We start from the raw sequence: 18,593 nt of genomic DNA, 5'->3' as shown, positions 1-18,593 counted from the left end.
CTATCCTGGGAAACGAGGGGTGCCGGGAACCCCTCTGGTGCGTTTTGCACAAATACTGGCTATTCATTTCCGTCAGTCATTTCCTCGTTCCTGCCTTCCCCAGCACCCAGCCAAGCACGCCAACAACTGCTGCGCACCCACTCTCCGAATGCACGGCTGCACTGAGGAGTAGCGGGTGTTTATTCTGTGAAAAAGGTGCACGCAGAAAATAAAATTTGTATCTCAGTACTTTTTAAGGTACAAATTTCATCATTTCTCAGTGGTGAGCTCTTGGCTATAAAAAACTGAGTTTTGATGAACTAAACATGTTACTGTACTCTGTGTTTGCAGAAAGCAAATACCATCAATTTTTGACATTTGCTTAGGATTTTGAAAAGGTGAAAACTAAAGCAAGGTAAGAGTTTTAGACAGCAGATCTAGGCAGAAATGCCTTTTTCTTCCACTGAGATTAGAAGGAAAATATACCCACAGAACAAAGTTTTTAAAAGTTCAAATCAGCAATGTAATTACTGAAATGTTTCCTTTGTAGAAACACTGTAAACAGCTTTGCAAAAGAACAACTACATTGTGAAAGACTGAAAATATTTCAATGCATACTCTGTTCAAAGGTGTAACGTAAAATTTTAGGGAGCTTATTTCAACAATCCTTAAAATTGAGCAGAGTAGGAAGGCAAAGTCCGAATAATATGTAGAATTTGATTAACAAAAAAAAGGGGGGAGGGAACAGACACACATTCCAGACCCTAGGATGATTTCTAAGTATACCATAAGCCCACCATTGGCTGGACATATGCAGAAGACTTGGAGTCAAAAACAAACAAATCTTGTAAAAGCTTAAAAGTGCTTTTCAAAGTGCAGGGTCATTACAGGATTTAAAAGCACTCTGATCTTTTTAATAGTGAAGATCAGTTTTGATAGTTCTCCCATTTTTTAACAGGAGGACCTCCTAGAGTACTCCTATTCCAGTTAAGATGGCAGAGGGAATTTGGCCAAAAACGAGCTGCACTCAAATCAATTGTTAAACCCCAAACTTCCCTGTGGATCCGAGTTTAACTTGCCAGATCCACTCTGGAGGATTCAAAAGAAACAAACCACGCACCCAGCAGACGCAACAGGCTCGCTTCAGTCACATCTAGCAGAAGTTCGCCATTCCCCCTACTGAAATACAGATAAGAACCTCCAAAGCTGTCATCCCACAGCACAGCCCGGGCGCCAAAGCACAGCCAGCCCAGCGTAGTGCTCTGCTGGGATAAATGGGTCCTAATGAGGGAAAAATGTATGGAATGAAGTTGCAACATTTTTTTCTTTTTCAGTCAAGGCAAGATGCCTGTGAATGCTGGGCAAATACTTAAATGCCAAAAATCTTCCAGCTTCCCTGAATATCTGCTTTAATAATACATACTTTTATAGACGCACTTTGGCATCTTAACAGCTTAACTCTTCACTTCTAATATTGTTTTTTAATAGCTCAAAATCAGTTTCGCAACTAATTATAACTCGTCTTCCGCACAGAACTAATGGATAGTTTATTTTCTTTAGTGTACTTTACTCTTGCCTGACCCGGAAAGTTAGTCTTTTTAAGTCTCCCTTCCAGTATACAGGATACGGAGCTAGACAGAGCACTCTGGGTTGTAGCTGCACCTCTGCAGCTAGCCACATTTTAAACCAGCATTGCACTGAGCTGTGCTGCTCAGCACACTTCTAAGTTCAGATCTTTCAGTGTGGCTAAAATTGATGAAAGTACATGAAACCCTACACCACCTTTAAAGAGTCTCAACATGACCTGAAAGCAATACTTCAAAAATATTTCCTTGAAAGACTAAACTGCAGCATACCTTCACAAGGCAGCATTTTCTATTGCCGAGCCTCAAGACCCATCAGTACAAGAGCAGGTCTACTGCAGTATCAGTGGTGTCCTGCTCAGTAATGCAGACAGTCACAGGGCCAACACCACAATGGTAACCACCTCACAGTCAAAGCCAGATTCCTGTGAAGAAGTTACTTCTAGACCTATGCTTTTCACACTGTGGTCAGCAGGCTCCAGGACAAAAGGCAGGACAAATTCCTCATCTGTAAGTAGCAGCCAATGCAGTCTCCTCAATAAAATGAAGTTCACTGCAGAAGAGTCAGGATCTCATTTTAGAGGTCCACAACAGGAAGAGGTTGGAAACCTTTAAACCTGAAGTCACTGGTGTAATTTGGATTAGCACAGACTAGCAAACAACCCTCCACTCGCATGGAGCGGCAGTATTTTTGTCCCAGACTGAGAAGTATGCAAGTCTGAAGTGTCAGCAGTATGTGCATCAAGGACACTTGTATCTGACACTTGCTTTAAAGTGTGACAAGCCCTGAAGCAACACAAAGAACTGCGTGGGCCTGGAAGACTACGCAGGGCAGTTGAGACAAAAACCAGAGGACAGCAAAATGCTAACAAACGTATGTCACCTGTTCATAACAGGAATCCCCCCACCCCACCAGCCGGAAAAAATGCTCTGTGGGGACAGGACACATAAAAGGGATGCAACATTGTAGAAAAGGCTAGTCAAAACTTAGAGCTAACACAGCTTAAACATTAATAATGGCTAGAGTGGACAGAGCTACCAGCTTAAATATTAACAGCTGAAGTAGACAAAGCCTATAGATCGTGGTATATGAACTGTAAGAACCGTATTTCAACATGCCGGATAGTTAACTACAGAACTGGCCGAAACAACCTGGGAGGAAGTGATATGGTGTAAGAAGATGACCATGTAGCAACCGCTTAGGAACAAAACAGCAAACAAAAACCAATACAAAGCAAGACAACCCCAGACCTTAATATTACTATTGATCCGAATTATTGCATGAGAGGGGTGGGGAACTTAGACTGTAAGGGTATAATTGCCCAGGGATTTCTTTTTTCTGGGTCCCTCTCTGGAGGCACCTGGCTCAAGCTGTAGCACTATTAATAAAAAGTACTTTCATAAAGGAATCGTTCAGCTTACACGGAAACCTCGAGTCAAACCCTGTTATGGTGGCATGTGTAATTTCCGTAACAGCGAAACTGTGTAAGGTATTTACAGTATTAAGTATTACAAGTATTTCTGGGGAGAAAGGACGGGGTGGGGGGAGAAAGAAAAAAAAAAGGTACAAAAGCAGCAACCTAAGGAAAATGTTAGATCTTCATGAGCAAAAGACCAAATGAAGGGTGGCAAGGTACCATGTTTTTTTGTTTCGTTTTTAAAAGTCAAATACTGAAGGCTTCAAAATATAAATGGTTAAACTGCAAAACTGTGGCTTTTATTTCCAAACATACAATAAATAGGTCCACCACAACTAGCCTCTAACTTCATTTTACATGGAAGGATTTTAAAATTAGTTTGTGCATATTTAAAAATTAAACTTCCCTTTGCACATAATTCCATACATAACCGAACTGCATTACATACCAGCTTATGGTCTTGGCACTGTGATGCAAGCAACCAATTAGAAACAGAGCTTTGTAGCAAGCACTTGAACAAAAATTGCATTTTGAATTGTTGATAAAACATCTACCAACAATTTAATCTTTTTCTGAAGCATACAAAAAACTTTAGCATGTAAATGCTGAAAAGCAAGTTGTCTTCTCTTGTGTTTCTGTAGGGGCTCCAACATGAGTAAGTGGATTTATTAAGCATTCACTATTTGCTACATAATACAATTTTCATACCAAAATATCTTTACTGCATAGTAACATTCCATATTTTCAAATGCAAAAAGAAATTAGATGCAGTCTTTTTATTTTATCCCTCATTACTGAATGTAAAGACATTTTTAACACAACTCTGCTTCATCACAGTGCAGAAGGCCCTTAATATTTCAAGGATTTATTCAGTCATATCTTTAATACAAAAGTAGAGGCTGAGGAAAAGCCAGAGTAGTCTATACACAATGCACAATCTGTGTACATTCTGAAGCTGTACCTCTTCAAGAACTATTTATACACTCTTCAAACAAATCCCTTTATCCAGCAATTCAAAATACTTTAGATCAGAGGTTTTATATTAGAATCAATACATTATATGCATATAAATACATTTATACCCTTCGGTTGCTAAACAACCCAGATGGCTGCGAGGATGTGACCTGAACTGGTTCTCCATTGGTTTGGGATACCAAATTGTATCGGCAGCTAACTGTTAACCAAAACAGTCACAGTAAAAAATGGAGATCTTTGCACAAGGTAGGTGTGCCACAGCATCAGTTAAGACTAGAAATACTAGGTGACACCCTGGCCCCTTCAATAGGGCCAGGATTTCAACTTCTGTGAGATGCAACACACAGGCAACATTTTTTTTCCTCTGCCGATGCCCCATTCATGAAAAGTCTCAGCAGAACAACAACCACCCCCCACCCCCAAAACCAACAAACCAAAGCAAAGCTTTTACAACTGCAAATTTTCTTACAAGACAGGTGCTGCAGCTTTCAAGAACAAAGTAAAAGTTTTATAATTAAAAAATAATAAAAAAACCAACCCAAAAACTAATGTGCAAGTGTGTAGTTCAGAAGACAATAGAAAAGATCAATATAGACCTCAGTTCAAGCTGAAACACAGTATCCAAACTGTCTTATGGAAATAGTTCTCACTGCAAATCTCATCTTCAGTTAATTAGTGCGCTTATATATACTTATATACACACCTGCCATAGACACGCACCCCTCCCTCCCCAGTACAACCTGCAGCATCGGCAGCAGGAACTACCACGATGCTTCCAAAGCCCACGCAGGCCCCAGCCCTGGCGCTGCATCTGAGCGGTCAGACCCCTGAGCTCCCCCAGACACAGCTGCACGATGGTACTTGGTCATCGGCACTGACTCACCACGTATCAATGAGTATTTCAGGAGTATTCAAAGCAGTAAGCACTGGTGTAGTAAGAAGTGTTCTCAGCTTTGTTTCTTAAAGGATACAGACATGTTGACTCTTGAGTATCCTCCAAAGGTGCTAGAAGTTTTAAGTTTGAAGCGTTTCTTTCCACAATGCCAGGTATACAAATGTGTATCTTTTTAAATAATATTGCACATAAAAATCATCTTAAACTTCGTAGTGAAAGCAGGGTTGAAGGACAGTGTTTTCCAAAACAGATTAAAAAGCTACCTGTACATAGTAAGTTTTAATTTAAAGAACGCCAAGATTATTCAAAATCTAAGCACATAATACTGACAGAAAAATGTTAAAATTGCACAATCTACATATAAATTACATTTGTAAATACTTAAAAGTTTTTAAACATTGAATACCCTTGATTTCACAAATCAGCTAGGTCACTGTCAAAGGATCAGCTTAATGAGTTAGAAGTACTTTCCCCCAGAAAAAAAAATAGAAACAAGATCTGCAGTCTTAGACGAAGCACTGGAAAGAGTTAAAGCATTTCAGCTCAGAGGTAGTGCTAAACACATCCAACTAGAAGTCCATTATATTTGAACTATGATGAAATAACGTAGTAAAATGTAGAAAGACTATAAAATTTACAAAAATAAATAGTTCTGAATGCTTTAGAAAATGCAAGAGACTTCGTTGATCAGTGTCTTGATCTGCTTTTCTGACCAAAAGAAAGCGAAGTGTGTCTCATTTTTAAAATATACCCATCTCTAGTAATGCGCCTGCAATCCACGCAATCCAACTATGCAACTTGACGTATGCCAACCTGGCATAGACTCTGATATTAAAAATAAAGTGGAGGCTTTGTAAAAGATCATCTCGTATGAAATTTGTTTTGCATGTAAATTCTTCTGACAAATTAAAAATTGCACATAAAAAAGTTTATTGAAAGAGGCATGAGGGGTGATAAGGGTATGTGCCTATTGTTCCACATACACCCTGGAAGGAAAAAGATGATTGCACAGTTCTGATAAATAAATATTTCTTTAAAAAAAAAAAATCTGCCACTTTTTTTGGTTTTTAAGATTTGGAATTATTTAGAAAATCCCACTACAGACAAATTATTTTTAGTTTGTGTTTTAAAGAATTCTTTACAACTTTTCCAGTGGCTTTTATCCTGAAACCAAATGAAAGTGGCAGTTAATAAGTATCTTTGGGTAAAACAAGTATCAGGATCCAACAAGAATTTCCATGATGTGGTCCAACTCACTCAGATCTGTTCTACATATCTGAATGTTGCTTGCTGAAGAAGAATTACAAGATGGAAAGGTTTTCAATGGTTCTTCTGTAGCAAGAGATGGTGGTCTGGGTGGCATTAATGGAGGGCAGCAAAAGTCTGAATCATACATTGAAGTGTCAATATCTTCAAAAATGTCATCTATTGCCAAATCCTTCAAGTAGCTAGTTGAATTTGAAATCTCAAAGGAACCAAACACACATTCAGCTCCCTTCAAATCCTGTCTATCATCTTCTAGTTTTAGACCAGTATTTTCTGGAAACTTTGGCTGGTCGTCTCCAGTAGAAACCAGACAAGTAGGCGGGCTTATATCTTCTACAAAGTCTAAATCCTTCAGAATAGATGAAATAGCAGATGACATATCATCATCTGAAACTATGAGCAGGCTATTTTCAATTGGGTCTTCTACAGACCGTAAGTCGCAACAGTTAGACTCTTGCTGACTAATACCTGAAGGCAACTGAAGAGAAATCCCAGATGACTCCATCCCTGTGTAGCTGTGAGAACTAGGAGTAATGCCAGGGCAGACATTAATTGGCTGCTGACTACTCTCTTGTCTCATTTCCTCTTGAATTTGCCGTACTGTGTTGGCTATGAGGACAGAGCGGTGCAAGTTCGGTTCCACCAGCATTTTGTACGTCTGTAACTTGGTGAGGCACATATTAAGCACCAACTGCCTCTTAAGTGGATATGGCAAATTTCGACTGGAATCAAAGGCACTCGAGAGACCAGCCATGTTCTCCTCATAGTCACTCAGCTTGCGCTTTAGACCTCTCCCCAACATGAACCTGAAAGAGAGAAATTATGAATTAACCTTGGGCAAGACTATCACTTCTTCTGCAAGATCTCAAGAGACGCTTTTGAAAAGTCTGTAGTGTACAATGTATTGGTTAACTTAGACTCTAATGCCATAGAACATTTAAAGACAGAATAAAGTCGTACACCTGATACTACTTTCACTGAGAAGATGCACTTTCCAGCTCTATTATTTCAGAACAATCTTTTTTTTAAACAGAAAACATGAAAGAAATATAGTAACTGTTTTTTTAAAAAAAGCTATATGCTTCTAGAGTTTTGGGTTTAAGGTTTACTTTTAACTCTGAGAATATAAATTTAATTATTTAGAATCTTTAGTAGGTGAGCTTTTTAGCCTCTTATCCATTTAAATTAATAGCATACAAAAGTTAATGAGAAATATCTGAATGTCCACATGAAATAAAATTGATGCTCATACTAAGGATTATAATAACTATACAAAAATATTTCAACATTTTCATTTTAACATTCATTCCTAGGTACAGTAGGTAAGATTTTAAAGGTAGTTTCAACACCCATTTTTCTCTCATTAAGGTATTCTTAATGTCTCACTCAGTGTCTCTGAGAACTCTCTGTAGAACTCATTTCTCTCCCTCTTCTTTGGTGACTTAAAAGTTGTTTTACTACAGTTGAACCACCCAGCAAGACCAACAACAGGGCCTCCCATGGGATCCTTATATCCATTCCATAGCTTAGTAGTTTAGCTAAATAGTGGGAGGAAATTTGGCTGGGCCACAGAGCTCACAGAATCATGATCGGTGCTCATGGCTGCTGGTTCACAACCTGCAACTGACTTAACACTAATGACATCCAGCAAGAGGCTATCAAATGGCATTTTAAAAGTGACCAATTTTGATAAACAGCTAAAAGAAAAGAAATAGAATTTACTTGCTTTCAGTCTGCTTTGTGTGCTTTTGCATTGAAATATGGTAGGTCTAGAACACTGTGGTACAAAAAACTGTATGCACACACACCTAAAATACACGTGATCCAAACAAATACATGCTTGGATACTTTGCAGTTACCATTCAAAATATCAAGTGTTTTATTAGGGACAACAAGCACTATGCAATCACTGGTATAAACACAGAAAAGGAGTATACCATGCACAGGAATACTGGTAAAATCTTGATGTGTCCATGGAATACAGACACCTTGCTCCCAAACAATTAAAAAAAAATTAAGCAATCATAAATTTGACACCCAGTGGCAGATTAAGGGCAGATCCTTCACACACAATGATCCAGACCCTGCATGCTGCAGAGGGCCTCCCAGCTTCCTTTTCATGTGAGCACTGGATACTGCCAGCAATAGCTCAGCTGATTGCCGCAGCTGCCAGCTGCTAGCCTGTTGCTAGACTTTTGGGGACAAGGAGAAGGCAGCAGGATAAAGCCTCTTTTACTTTTGGGATTTCTCCAGATTTGTAGGAAGCACTGCAGGGTTCCATGGCTACATCCATCTGCCTAGACAAGACTGCTGGAGAACTCGGCTCCTCTGGAGGAACAGGAAGTAAGAAGCAGTGCATACTTCTTAGTAAGACACACAAGAAAAAAACAGACAGATGCTAGAGGAGTTCAGGTTTAAGACTTCTCGATCATACCCACTTTTTTTTTTTAGGGACATATCTGGATGAAATTATATTTGTCATAAGAATGCATTTTTACATAACAGGTAGTAGTTTGGCCTATAGTTCAGTTTACTAACACATTCACTATTAGAACAACAACAACAAACTTTAATTACTTGTGATTTTACCAGTGCTGCAATTTTTTAACTTTGGAAGTCTGTTTTACTCCAAAGTTTTCTGCTAAACTGCCACAGCACCAGCTGAATCTCTTTAAAAAACATAAGGTGTCTGGATGCGGTGTGCCTATTCACCTAGGTGATCTTCCCACACTTATCACATATCGCTCCCCCATTCCAGCACTCCATTTAGAGCAAAAACAACCAGACAGTACTGAGCACTCAATTACAAACAAAATCAGAAGAAACCTGGATACAAAGTTCAGGCACCAAATATAATAATAGAAAGTATTTTCAGCGGCAGTGTGTGTGTCTGTCAGGCATCCCCAGTCAAACTATTGACAACACTGTCAGCAACCAATAATTTTAGACACAATCTATGGAAAAATCACAATTATGCAGGACTTTACAGTAAAACTGTTGCTAAACACACCAACTCATAACATATCACGAAGACAAATAGTGTCTGCAAATCCTGGAAAACTCAGAATAAAATTATTAACTCTCCATTTTAAGTAGCATTTAAGTTTTGTGTACTACCTAAGGCATTACCCCATACCATTACCATAAAGAATAAAAATATACATCAAAATGGCTATTTGTTCACTAAGCACCATCCTGTCCATACACTGCACACTAGTTTGTTTTTTTTTTCTCTCCACTAACTAAAGCAGACCAAAACTCACTCACAAGGGAACAAAATTAAGACCATACAAGGAACAGTAATTCTAACATTTTATATGTTCAGAATGCTTGGTTTTGACGATTTACTGCTTTTAATATATTTTAAAATATATATTTACACTTCATTAGACACACAGGAAATACTAGACTTATCTATTTGAATTAAATAATATTGATTTCCAATATCTCAAAAATGTGCTAGTATTTAAATTCTGTAAGCAAGCTTAAAGAGCAAGCTAACTATCATAGGCAAGGATATATAATTTCACAAAAACAACTTAAAATGAAATGTTTAACTTTTAAATTCATACAGTAGTTAGACTAAATATTCCATGCTCATATACACAGACACCCTCCTTTTCATTCCTCAATTTTCCTTCATAAAATTTGTTCCAGAGTATTCTAGAAATATGTAACAAAGCTTGAGCATGACAGCACTCTGAACAATAAAAATGAAGTGCAAGAAACATTATTTGCTCCAACTTCAAATGTTTCTACTTAAGACTCCCCACTCTCTAGATGTTAAAGATTTTTTAATTGTTTCTTAAGTACACAAACATAGTCCTATCTTGTGTTTTAGAAATTCTGCCTGTTTAGTATGATTTTTGCCTAATTGCAAGGATCCCTAAGTCTCCTTCCAGAAGCTAGATGACTTCAGAGGTTACATAAAAATTTGGAAAAGGCTAATGAAAACCAGAGTACCACTGGTACAGTGGATTTAAAAATTACTAGTGTCATGGTTGCTACAGGAGACATTAAATTTCAGTTCTTGTCAAACACACTCAGCTGCTGACCTACAAAAGATACAAAGCCCCTTTGTTACCAGCTAATCTACATTTTATCAGGCTTTTTGCTTTACTTTCTAGCACAAGAATTTCTGACAGGGTTATATCCTTAAACTACTCCATATTTTCTAAGTAACTTGTCCTTTTGTAGCATTGCGTATTAACACACACATCCCAAACCCAAAATTCACACACCAGTCAAATGCTCTCTCTTGATAGCATTACTTTGCAATATAAGATGTTGATCACATTATTTAATTACGCAGTGCTCCCCCCACTTCAATTTTTGGTACTAAGGAAAACAAACAGAAGTCCACACAAAAATCCACGCTACTACACCCAGACAATCCTGTATTACTGAGTGATTGCTGCACAGTTGTCAGTCCTTTCAAGCAGCTGACAGAACGGCACAGCCAGTTCAAAGAAGCACAAGTTGGGCATACTAAAACACAAAGAGTGACTAGAAACTGCACTCTCCTTACTCCAGCCTAATTCCAGGAACCTACTCGGATCTCAAAAAACTGGATCAAGTAACAGAATTTTGGACCGTGCCAATCTGATAACTCTGTAATTTGTAAGTAAATAAACTGAACAAAAATTAAAGTTTACACCAACTTCAAGTGTGAGTTGTATACATAGCTGTTCAATAATAAAAGAATCCAGCAAGCTGGAAGTCACCCTTCTCTTGAACTTTTTCTTAAAAATTCAACCACCAAATTTTTTTTGAGTTCAGATGCTCTATTTTAGAATCTTTTGTCATGGAAAAAAAAGAACAATGAGGAACCACACTACATCTCAGTAATTTTTTTCTGGCATTTTCTCATCTTCTCTCATTATAGTAATGCAAACTGAGCCACAGGCCATTTATGGCAGAATGCTTTTTTAATTAAAATTATTTTGCAGATATAGACAAAAGGAAGCAAAGTGAACTCAATGTTTAGGAGCGCCGAACTCTCCATCCATGTCACTGAACTACAAAGGAGACTGTACACAGAAAATTCTGCCTCTGACAGCGTGTTCCTCAGTTCCTTCCAGTTCCATGGAGGACATTTCATAGAAACTCCTCCCCGCTAAGATGGGAAGCATCCATGCGCTGTAATTCTACACCATACCAGGGTTTGAAAAAAAACTTGGGAGAGAACAGGCACGTCCCTGGTTGGCAAATCCACACAGAATACCAAACAAACAGGCCTGGTCAGAGTGTGCAGCTACTCAGAAGAAACGTTCCAGGCTACCAAGAAAAATTCACATTGCGATGCGTTGTGGACAATACAGGACTCGTGCCACCATTTCAGAGGAAAAACACAGCTCCATCTGTCACAGGGTCTGATAGTGCAGTGCAGCTGCCACCGACACATGGTTAGGAAGTACAGCTGGAAACAGTCACAAAGAAGAACGCAGCATGTGAAAACCCTCAATTACTTCTATCTGGGCAAACTACTTCTTAATTTTCTCTTCCTCACCTTCCAAAAAAGGTTTTAAGAGCAAGTTAAACAATGTTTAGAACTCAGAACCACACAGAGCTTTAATTTTTGGTAAAGAAAAGCTTCAAAAAACATTAGTATATAAAACCTGACTGCCACAGTTAGTATTGTCTGAACATGAACTTTTCATGCACAAAACAAGCACTATAGTCAACTACACAAGAGTTATTCATTTACCATTAAAGAGTATGTTTAAATAGCAAGACCATCAATAAAATACTTGGCCTGCGCTATGCAGGTCAAAATCATTTCATTGATAGTGGTCCCTTCTGGCTTTTCTTTTTAGGATATTATTAAATTCAGACTTGCTTTTCATACAGCCACAATGTTGCATTTTTCAGCCCCTAGACTGTCCCAAAGTGAAAAATCACTTTTCTGGTAGGACAGAAATACCGGATTTGAATAGTTGTAAGCACCTCGTAAGTGAAAGCTGCCCATCTCGTTTTCAGTAATACAACTTCAGTATTAAAATCAAAATTAGAGACTCCTTGCTGTTCTAATTTGGGTATTTCCCTTTCAAAGTCTCCTTTGGCTCATAACTGTAGAAAACATGCAACAATAAAACCAGACAGAAGTCTCTTTGGATTGTAAACTTCCTAGTGACAGACCAAAGCCGATTGATAACCCGATTTCCTGCTCTCCCCTCTCTTCCATGGACACACATTTCACAAGCACACATCTATCTGCAGGAAGTGCAAAGGAAGACAAACATCCCTACAGTTACGGTTATTTCCCAGAATTATTTGATGTATGCCGCACACTATTTTGAATTACAATCCTTCCCCTACCCAACATACATTTCAGCTTAGGCAACACAACTTCATTAATAGTTTTAATTAAGTGGTGGACTAGCTCTTGACTTGTATTCCATGTATGAGAAGCTGCACAAGAAAAAGGTAAGGCTGAAGGTACAGTTAACAGACACAGTGTAAATCCTTTCTCCCATCCGGACTTAACACTGATCACTTAAACATGACTTACGTAACACAGTAAGCTGTCAGACAACACAGAACAGTGTATCTGATCTGGTGTCATCAGGAAGCATTGGAGATTCCCATAACATCACATCTTGGCCAATAGCAAAAATTAAGAGGAAGTGAGCGAAGAAGGATTAAATAACTTAGAAAACACCAAAGTAAAAAGTAATTTGGAACTGAAGACACTTTAAAATACACAAAAATGTACTTAAGTTCATTGCCTCCCCACCACCCCCAGCCCTGCCCCAGTTTAGCAGAGATGAGTAACCGTTGGAGAAGGCACAAGTGGCTAAAAGTGCACATACAGGGAGGAGTGCAGTCCTACCAGCTTAATCCCATACCTAAACTCCTATGTAACAACTTCTTCACAGAAGTTAGAAATGACCAGAAAATAGCTGCTCAAAGAAGGGAGAATTAATGTCAATGTTTTAGTCACCAAAATCCTGAGCTAAGTCAGGACACTTAAGTCTGTTACTACTAAAGCTACTGGAACACAGAACCAAGATATGCTACTGTTCAGACTTAAAAAACCCCAACCAAACAACACCCACCCCCAAACACCAAACCCCAAAACCACACAGAAAAAAAACCCCACACCTATGGATGTGCCTAACATCCCTTCCCACATTTTGAAAATAAGAGTAGGCTGAATAGTATTCATTAAGTAGAGGAAAGGAATGAGAGGAAGACTGAGTCTAGCACAGAATTAGGCTGGAATTCATAACCTTCCCACTGTCGCTTCACTATTTGTGGAAGTAGAGAATAAATACATATCATACACTGGTATTTTAGGAGCTGAAATGATGTTTACAAAGCACTGGGGAGTAGCTTTACCTTGACTTAAAAGTTAGTTTGAACCCCCCCCCCCTTCCCCCTCCAACCTGTTTATGTTATGTCTAATGGGATCTGGAAAATTCCTGCACTTAAAGGACATCTTCCTAAGTTCCTTACTCCCATTTTATTACATAAAGCACCGGTAAGAGCTTTGCTTTACAAACTACCACAGCTAAGTTTCAGAGCATGACATTTCACTCTGGAGAAGAAACTCCTCTCTTAGGATGCGTACCTTCCACAAACTAAAACAAGTGGATCAGGGCTGTTTACAACAGTACATGAACTGTATTCTCAGAAGCTGGTATTAGAGGCTAATATAGAAAGCTGCTGAGGCAGTACCAGTGTTAGGTAAAGAAAAACTTCCATCCTTAAAACAAACTAAACCCCTGCCACTCTTCTTCCTCTCCCCCCCTAAGCTTGTGTATTTAGTTCCACATTTACATATAAAGCTCATGTATATTTTTTATGAGTGTGTGTTTAGCAGATTTTTTTTCAGGAATTTTGAGTGGATTATTTTTTTTTTAGTGTAAGAAGGGCCCAGAATCATTTAAACTAAGGATCAATAGTAGTTAGCAAAAGCTAACACATGATCAAGAGTTACTAAATCTAGAAACTCCCATAGTAAAACTAAACTGTAATTAAATAAGAACATAAAGGAATCCAAATAGCAAGAACCAAACCACCATGGTTCCACCAAAGTATCTCACTGGAGAGACAGATGATCAGTAGAACTGCAAACGTGATGACATACCTCTTCACAGCTTGTTCTAATCAACTGAACAGTTCTCAGTTTTCTTTACAGTATCTATTTACTTCAAATACAGAGATACTGGATGTATTCACCTACATCAGGGTTACAATGGTCTAAATAAAGATCTATTAATAACAAAAGTTATAGCTTATTAACGATATCAGATCCGCATGCCCATACTTTAACAGAAAAATCAGACCGTTAACAGTAAAAGCAACCAAGAAAAAAAGGAAGTTCTCTTTTCCTGATAGAGGACCATGCATTTACTCTAGCCCTCTGTATGGGATATTTAGGTAAGTAATTATCAATAACCGAATCAGAAATCACTTTAAATTTTCTCTAACATAGTAGCACACAACAACTCTTCTTCAGTATCCAAAATGCCTTCTCCTCACAAGACTGTAACAGTCAATTTCAGCAGCTGAACAGTGGACCTCGCTATAAGACTGAGGCCTTAGTTAACAAATTTCCAAGAAACGTGATCTTATCACAATATTGAATTCTTTGTTACATTATAATACTTCCTCCTGATAAAGGGAAAAAAAAGTCATGCAAATTCAGAATATTCAAACCAAAGAGCTTATACTATTGAATAAGCCTAAAGCACTTCACTTTATATTATACACCCCACTTTTAAAAATTATTTTTCAGTTTACCATTCTAACCCACAAAAATAACATCTACAGCTGATTATCACAACACGCACTATGCACGTAAGATATAATTTCATAACAACATACAAGTAGTTACCCTCAGAAAACAGAAAGGAGTCCAGGCAGGAAGATTCCAGATCTTGCATAAAGTGTGGTCATCCAAGGGTCCTGAACTATTCAAGAGGCCAAGCCATCCACCGAGGTAGGATGATGTGACTTAATGGGAAAAACAAAACAAACAACAGAGTATTTCATTACTATGTGATTTTTTTTTTTTAAAGCAGAAGTATTAAGTACACAATTCAACATAACTTTTTAAACGATTTGTGCTAAAACCTATTAAAACAGTTAAACTGAAGAAAAACCCCTGAAGTTCACGAATACACTGAAATAAGAGGACCTAACAGTTCCACCTATGAACACATAAAATGTGGAAACTATCTTTCATAAATGAATACTACAGAATAGAATGCTGATCCTCCAAGTGTTAAGGTTTAGGATAAGAACTTGCATTGATACTTCTCTTCAGCTTACTGAACACCAATCTACAGTTGTAACCATCTCAGAAATCACGTATCAGGAGACACAATATCATGAACTGTAAAGAAGTACATTCCAGAATTATCCCCTAACATTTACAGGCTGCAAAAGCAGTTAGATTTTTATTAAATTCCCTAACTTCCCTCATTTTCAGCACACACAAAACCAATATGAGAAGATAGCTGGCAGGATGTCCTATGATTGCATATAATATTCAGTGTGGCATCATTTTCGTCAAAACCCTGATAAAGCAACATCTGCAGTTTGGCAAGACACCACATAGATGAAATAATGGATTCGATCAAGACACTGGAAACCCTAGGAAATGTGAAAAGGCTGAAGTGACAGTAAACTACGGACTAGGCTAGGAGATGTGGAGGGAACTGCATGATCCACGCTCTTGAGGTCTCAACTTCACCTGAAGAATCAAAGTTTTTTAATTCCAAGAATTAAAAGCCCTTATACAGGCTAACAGCCTACCGCCTGGATTATATTTAACGTATTTCTTTATGTACAATATACATACATACACACACAGACAGATGCACCCCAACTACAGCACAATTACTTCACAAATTTACCACAAGAGCAAGGATCAGTACTTATCCAGATAAATACAGTCCTTCGTGACCAAGAGTTCATACATTATTTTACAAATCTTAAAATAATACATAGTGAAAGGCAGTCTTACATTTAGACAGACAGACAAGTAAACGAATACAGTTGATCTTACATAGCAACTCATAGCCTGATGCTAGCAAAGGGCTCCTCCGTTTACAGATCTCAGAACTGTAAAGATGTAGTAAAACAGCAGTAAAATGCCCATGACCTGAGAATGCCAAATCTAACCCACAGCAATAGACACACTGATATCTCCCTCCTCCTTCTAGAAGCTGACTTCTTGCCGATCATAAGGACACCCATGCTATTTGTAAATATATAAAAACAAATAGACACAGGCAGATTCATAACCCATTTGCTTTGAAACAGCAGGACTTCAGAAGGTCACTACTGAGGTTTATTAAAGTGTACTTGTTAGGTCACAGGGGGAGGTGTACATTCATTGCATTTTCTATACCATGAATATAAAAGAACAAATGTTTTAGAATGTGAAGTCTTTTTAGCATTAAAGAATCCTAAAAAAAAGCTAACAAGCATACTAAAATGTTGAAGAGTTTTAGACTTCAGCACCTTAGTTAAAAAAAAGCTAAAAGCATTTGGTAAAAAATTAATACTTCTAATCATATTTTAGAAGTCCAACCCCTTTACTAGAAGGAGCTGAAGTCCAAGAAATTATCAAATTTAATTCCTTTATTATATGCTTTAGAGGACTCCCACAAAATTAATCGTTGAGGTTATGATTTTTCCCCTGTATGATTTCACACAAGTGTCAGGAAGAAGTACAGAGGTAAGGTTGCTAGGTTTAGTTTTTACAGTCTGTTAAAAAAAACCTATAGAAGACACACAGTAGCTGTAAATCACTATGAATTATATGCCCAGTAAATTATTTTTTCCTTCTTTTTCACCATCTTCCCTCGCAGTTTCCTAGTACCCGTTTATGGGTCACTTTAGAAATTTGAGATTAGAGCATTCATTTCAACGTTAATGGTATTTTCCACATTGCAGTTAGACGCCTGAACTAAAGAATCTTAGCTGAATCAAAAACAAAGTAGAATACTACTGCACAGGCCTCCTACCTATGTTTTTGGAAATGAACTGTTCCAACATAGTTTGAAAAATTCCAGGCCTATCTAGGGCAGAAATTATTAACTGCGTCTATTAGAGAGATGAATTTGCAATATGCATAAAGGACACCAAGCTTATGCCCCTCCAGTCTTATCCGCCTACTTGTAGTTCAGGCTAACATACACGGTTACCGAGACAAACAAAACCTGCTATTAAAAATGTAGCTGCAGCAAATACACAAGTCGCAACTCTCAAGAGGCAGCGATCACGAGTGCCAGAATTAAAAAGCTGCGATTCAGGGAAAGCCTCTTTCCTGCCACCCTCCCTGCAGCCACTCCTCCGAGCGCACAAGTACTAATAAAACCCAAGGGAGCCTGCCACCATTTGGCCTTTGTGGAAGGAGACTAGTTGGTACTTCCTGCAGGCGCCCGCCCGCGCCTCCCCCCGCAGCGGCGGGCAGCAGTAACCAGAGACAACCTTGGGCTTCCCGAGCCGCGAAAAGTTACACTCCTCCCCCTTCCTCCTCCCCAGCTTACCAGAGACCCCGGCCAAGCTAATTATAACTGCGCTAACAACTTCCACCGCGGTCCCCGCTCCCGGCGCCCTGCTCGCCGGCCTCCCCAGACCCGGCCGCTCTCCCCCCCCCCCCCCCGGACCCAGCCGTAACTCCTCGGGGCCCGCCGTGCCCGCGCTCCCCCCTGCCGCCATCCCTCCCCACCTGTCTCCGCCACCCCGTCCCCGCGCTCCAGCCGGGCCCCCGCCCTGCCCCCACCCCGCCCCGGGCAGGGCCCCCTGCCCCCTCAGGGGGCTTCCGACCGCCCCCGCCGCCGTGCCCAACCGTCCCTCCTCACCCCTCGCTGCCCTCCCCCCCCCCCCCGGGCCGGTTCGCCTCCCTGCCCGCACAGGCTCGCCAGCCCCACGCCCGCGGAGGGTAGGGGCTGCCCTCCCGCCCCCTGCCCCCCTCGCGGCGCCTTCCCTCAGAGCCGCCGCCCGGCCCGACCCGACTCCGACCCCGACCCTGCCCGGCGGCCCCACCTGGGAGCGGAGGAAGCCCCCCGTTCTCTTCGCAGCCTGCCGTGCCCTCCCTAGCCAGCCGGCCGGGCTCCCTTCGGCGGGGCTGGGACTCCGACCGGGAGGAGGCGGAGGCGAGCGCCACCCCCGCCGGGCCCCGGCAGCCTCCGCTCCGCCCTTCCCTCCGCCCGCGGCACCCACAGCGGCGGCGGGGGGGAGGAGGGGGGCGCTGCGTGCACCGCGCCCGCCAGCTGGCCGCCTTCCCATTGGCCAGCGGCCCTTCCAACCAGCCCAGCAACCATTTTCTCACTGGCCGACGAGCCGGTGGGGGCTGGGCTCCGACTGGCCTCGGGGCACCGCCCAATGAGAAAGCTGGGAGAGCTAAGGCGGGCGGGGCCGCGCACCGGCTTCGCCCAATCGGAAGACGGGCGCCGCCGAGTCCCCCGTCCCCCGGCGCGGCGCGCCGGGAGGCGGCCCCGCCCGCGCGGCGCGGGT

The 18,593-nt window shown here is 40.4% G+C and overlaps 1 protein-coding gene across 5 annotated transcripts; it reads right to left on the bottom strand.

Annotated features, from left to right (window-relative positions):
* Positions 1-3,257: 3,257 nt before the first annotated feature.
* LOC115335332 (SERTA domain-containing protein 2-like) lies at positions 3,258-18,281 on the bottom strand. Of its 5 annotated transcripts, none has more exons than XM_030000823.2 (3): positions 18,123-18,281; positions 14,949-15,077; positions 3,258-6,922 (listed from the first exon to the last, which is right to left on the bottom strand). In XM_030000823.2, exons 2-3 carry the CDS (start codon positions 15,005-15,007, stop codon positions 6,067-6,069), a joined length of 915 nt encoding a protein of 304 aa, XP_029856683.1. In that variant the 5' UTR covers positions 15,008-15,077; positions 18,123-18,281; the 3' UTR covers positions 3,258-6,066. The 5 variants fall into 5 exon arrangements, with proteins under 5 accessions (XP_029856683.1, XP_040983664.1, XP_040983665.1 ...); XM_041127730.1 differs by having other exon boundaries at positions 18,163-18,277; XM_041127731.1 differs by lacking the exon at positions 18,123-18,281 and adding an exon at positions 17,099-17,699.
* Positions 18,282-18,593: the final 312 nt, after the last annotated feature.

Source organism: Aquila chrysaetos, chromosome 2 (genome assembly GCF_900496995.4).
Source record: "Aquila chrysaetos chrysaetos chromosome 2, bAquChr1.4, whole genome shotgun sequence".
NCBI lineage: Eukaryota > Metazoa > Chordata > Aves > Accipitriformes > Accipitridae > Aquila > Aquila chrysaetos.
The sequence above is the reverse complement of the archived record's forward strand: the minus strand, read 5'-3'. Positions and strand labels throughout refer to the sequence as shown.

Coding starts and splice junctions, on each gene's coding strand:
- LOC115335332 (XM_030000823.2), bottom strand. CDS start 15,007: ATGCAAGATCTGGAATCTTCCTGCCTGGACTCCTTTCTGTTTTCTGAG. Junction 6,923..14,948: donor TTTTCTGAGGGTAACTACTT/GTATGTTGTTAT, acceptor TCTCTCTTTCAG/GTTCATGTTGGGGAGAGGTC.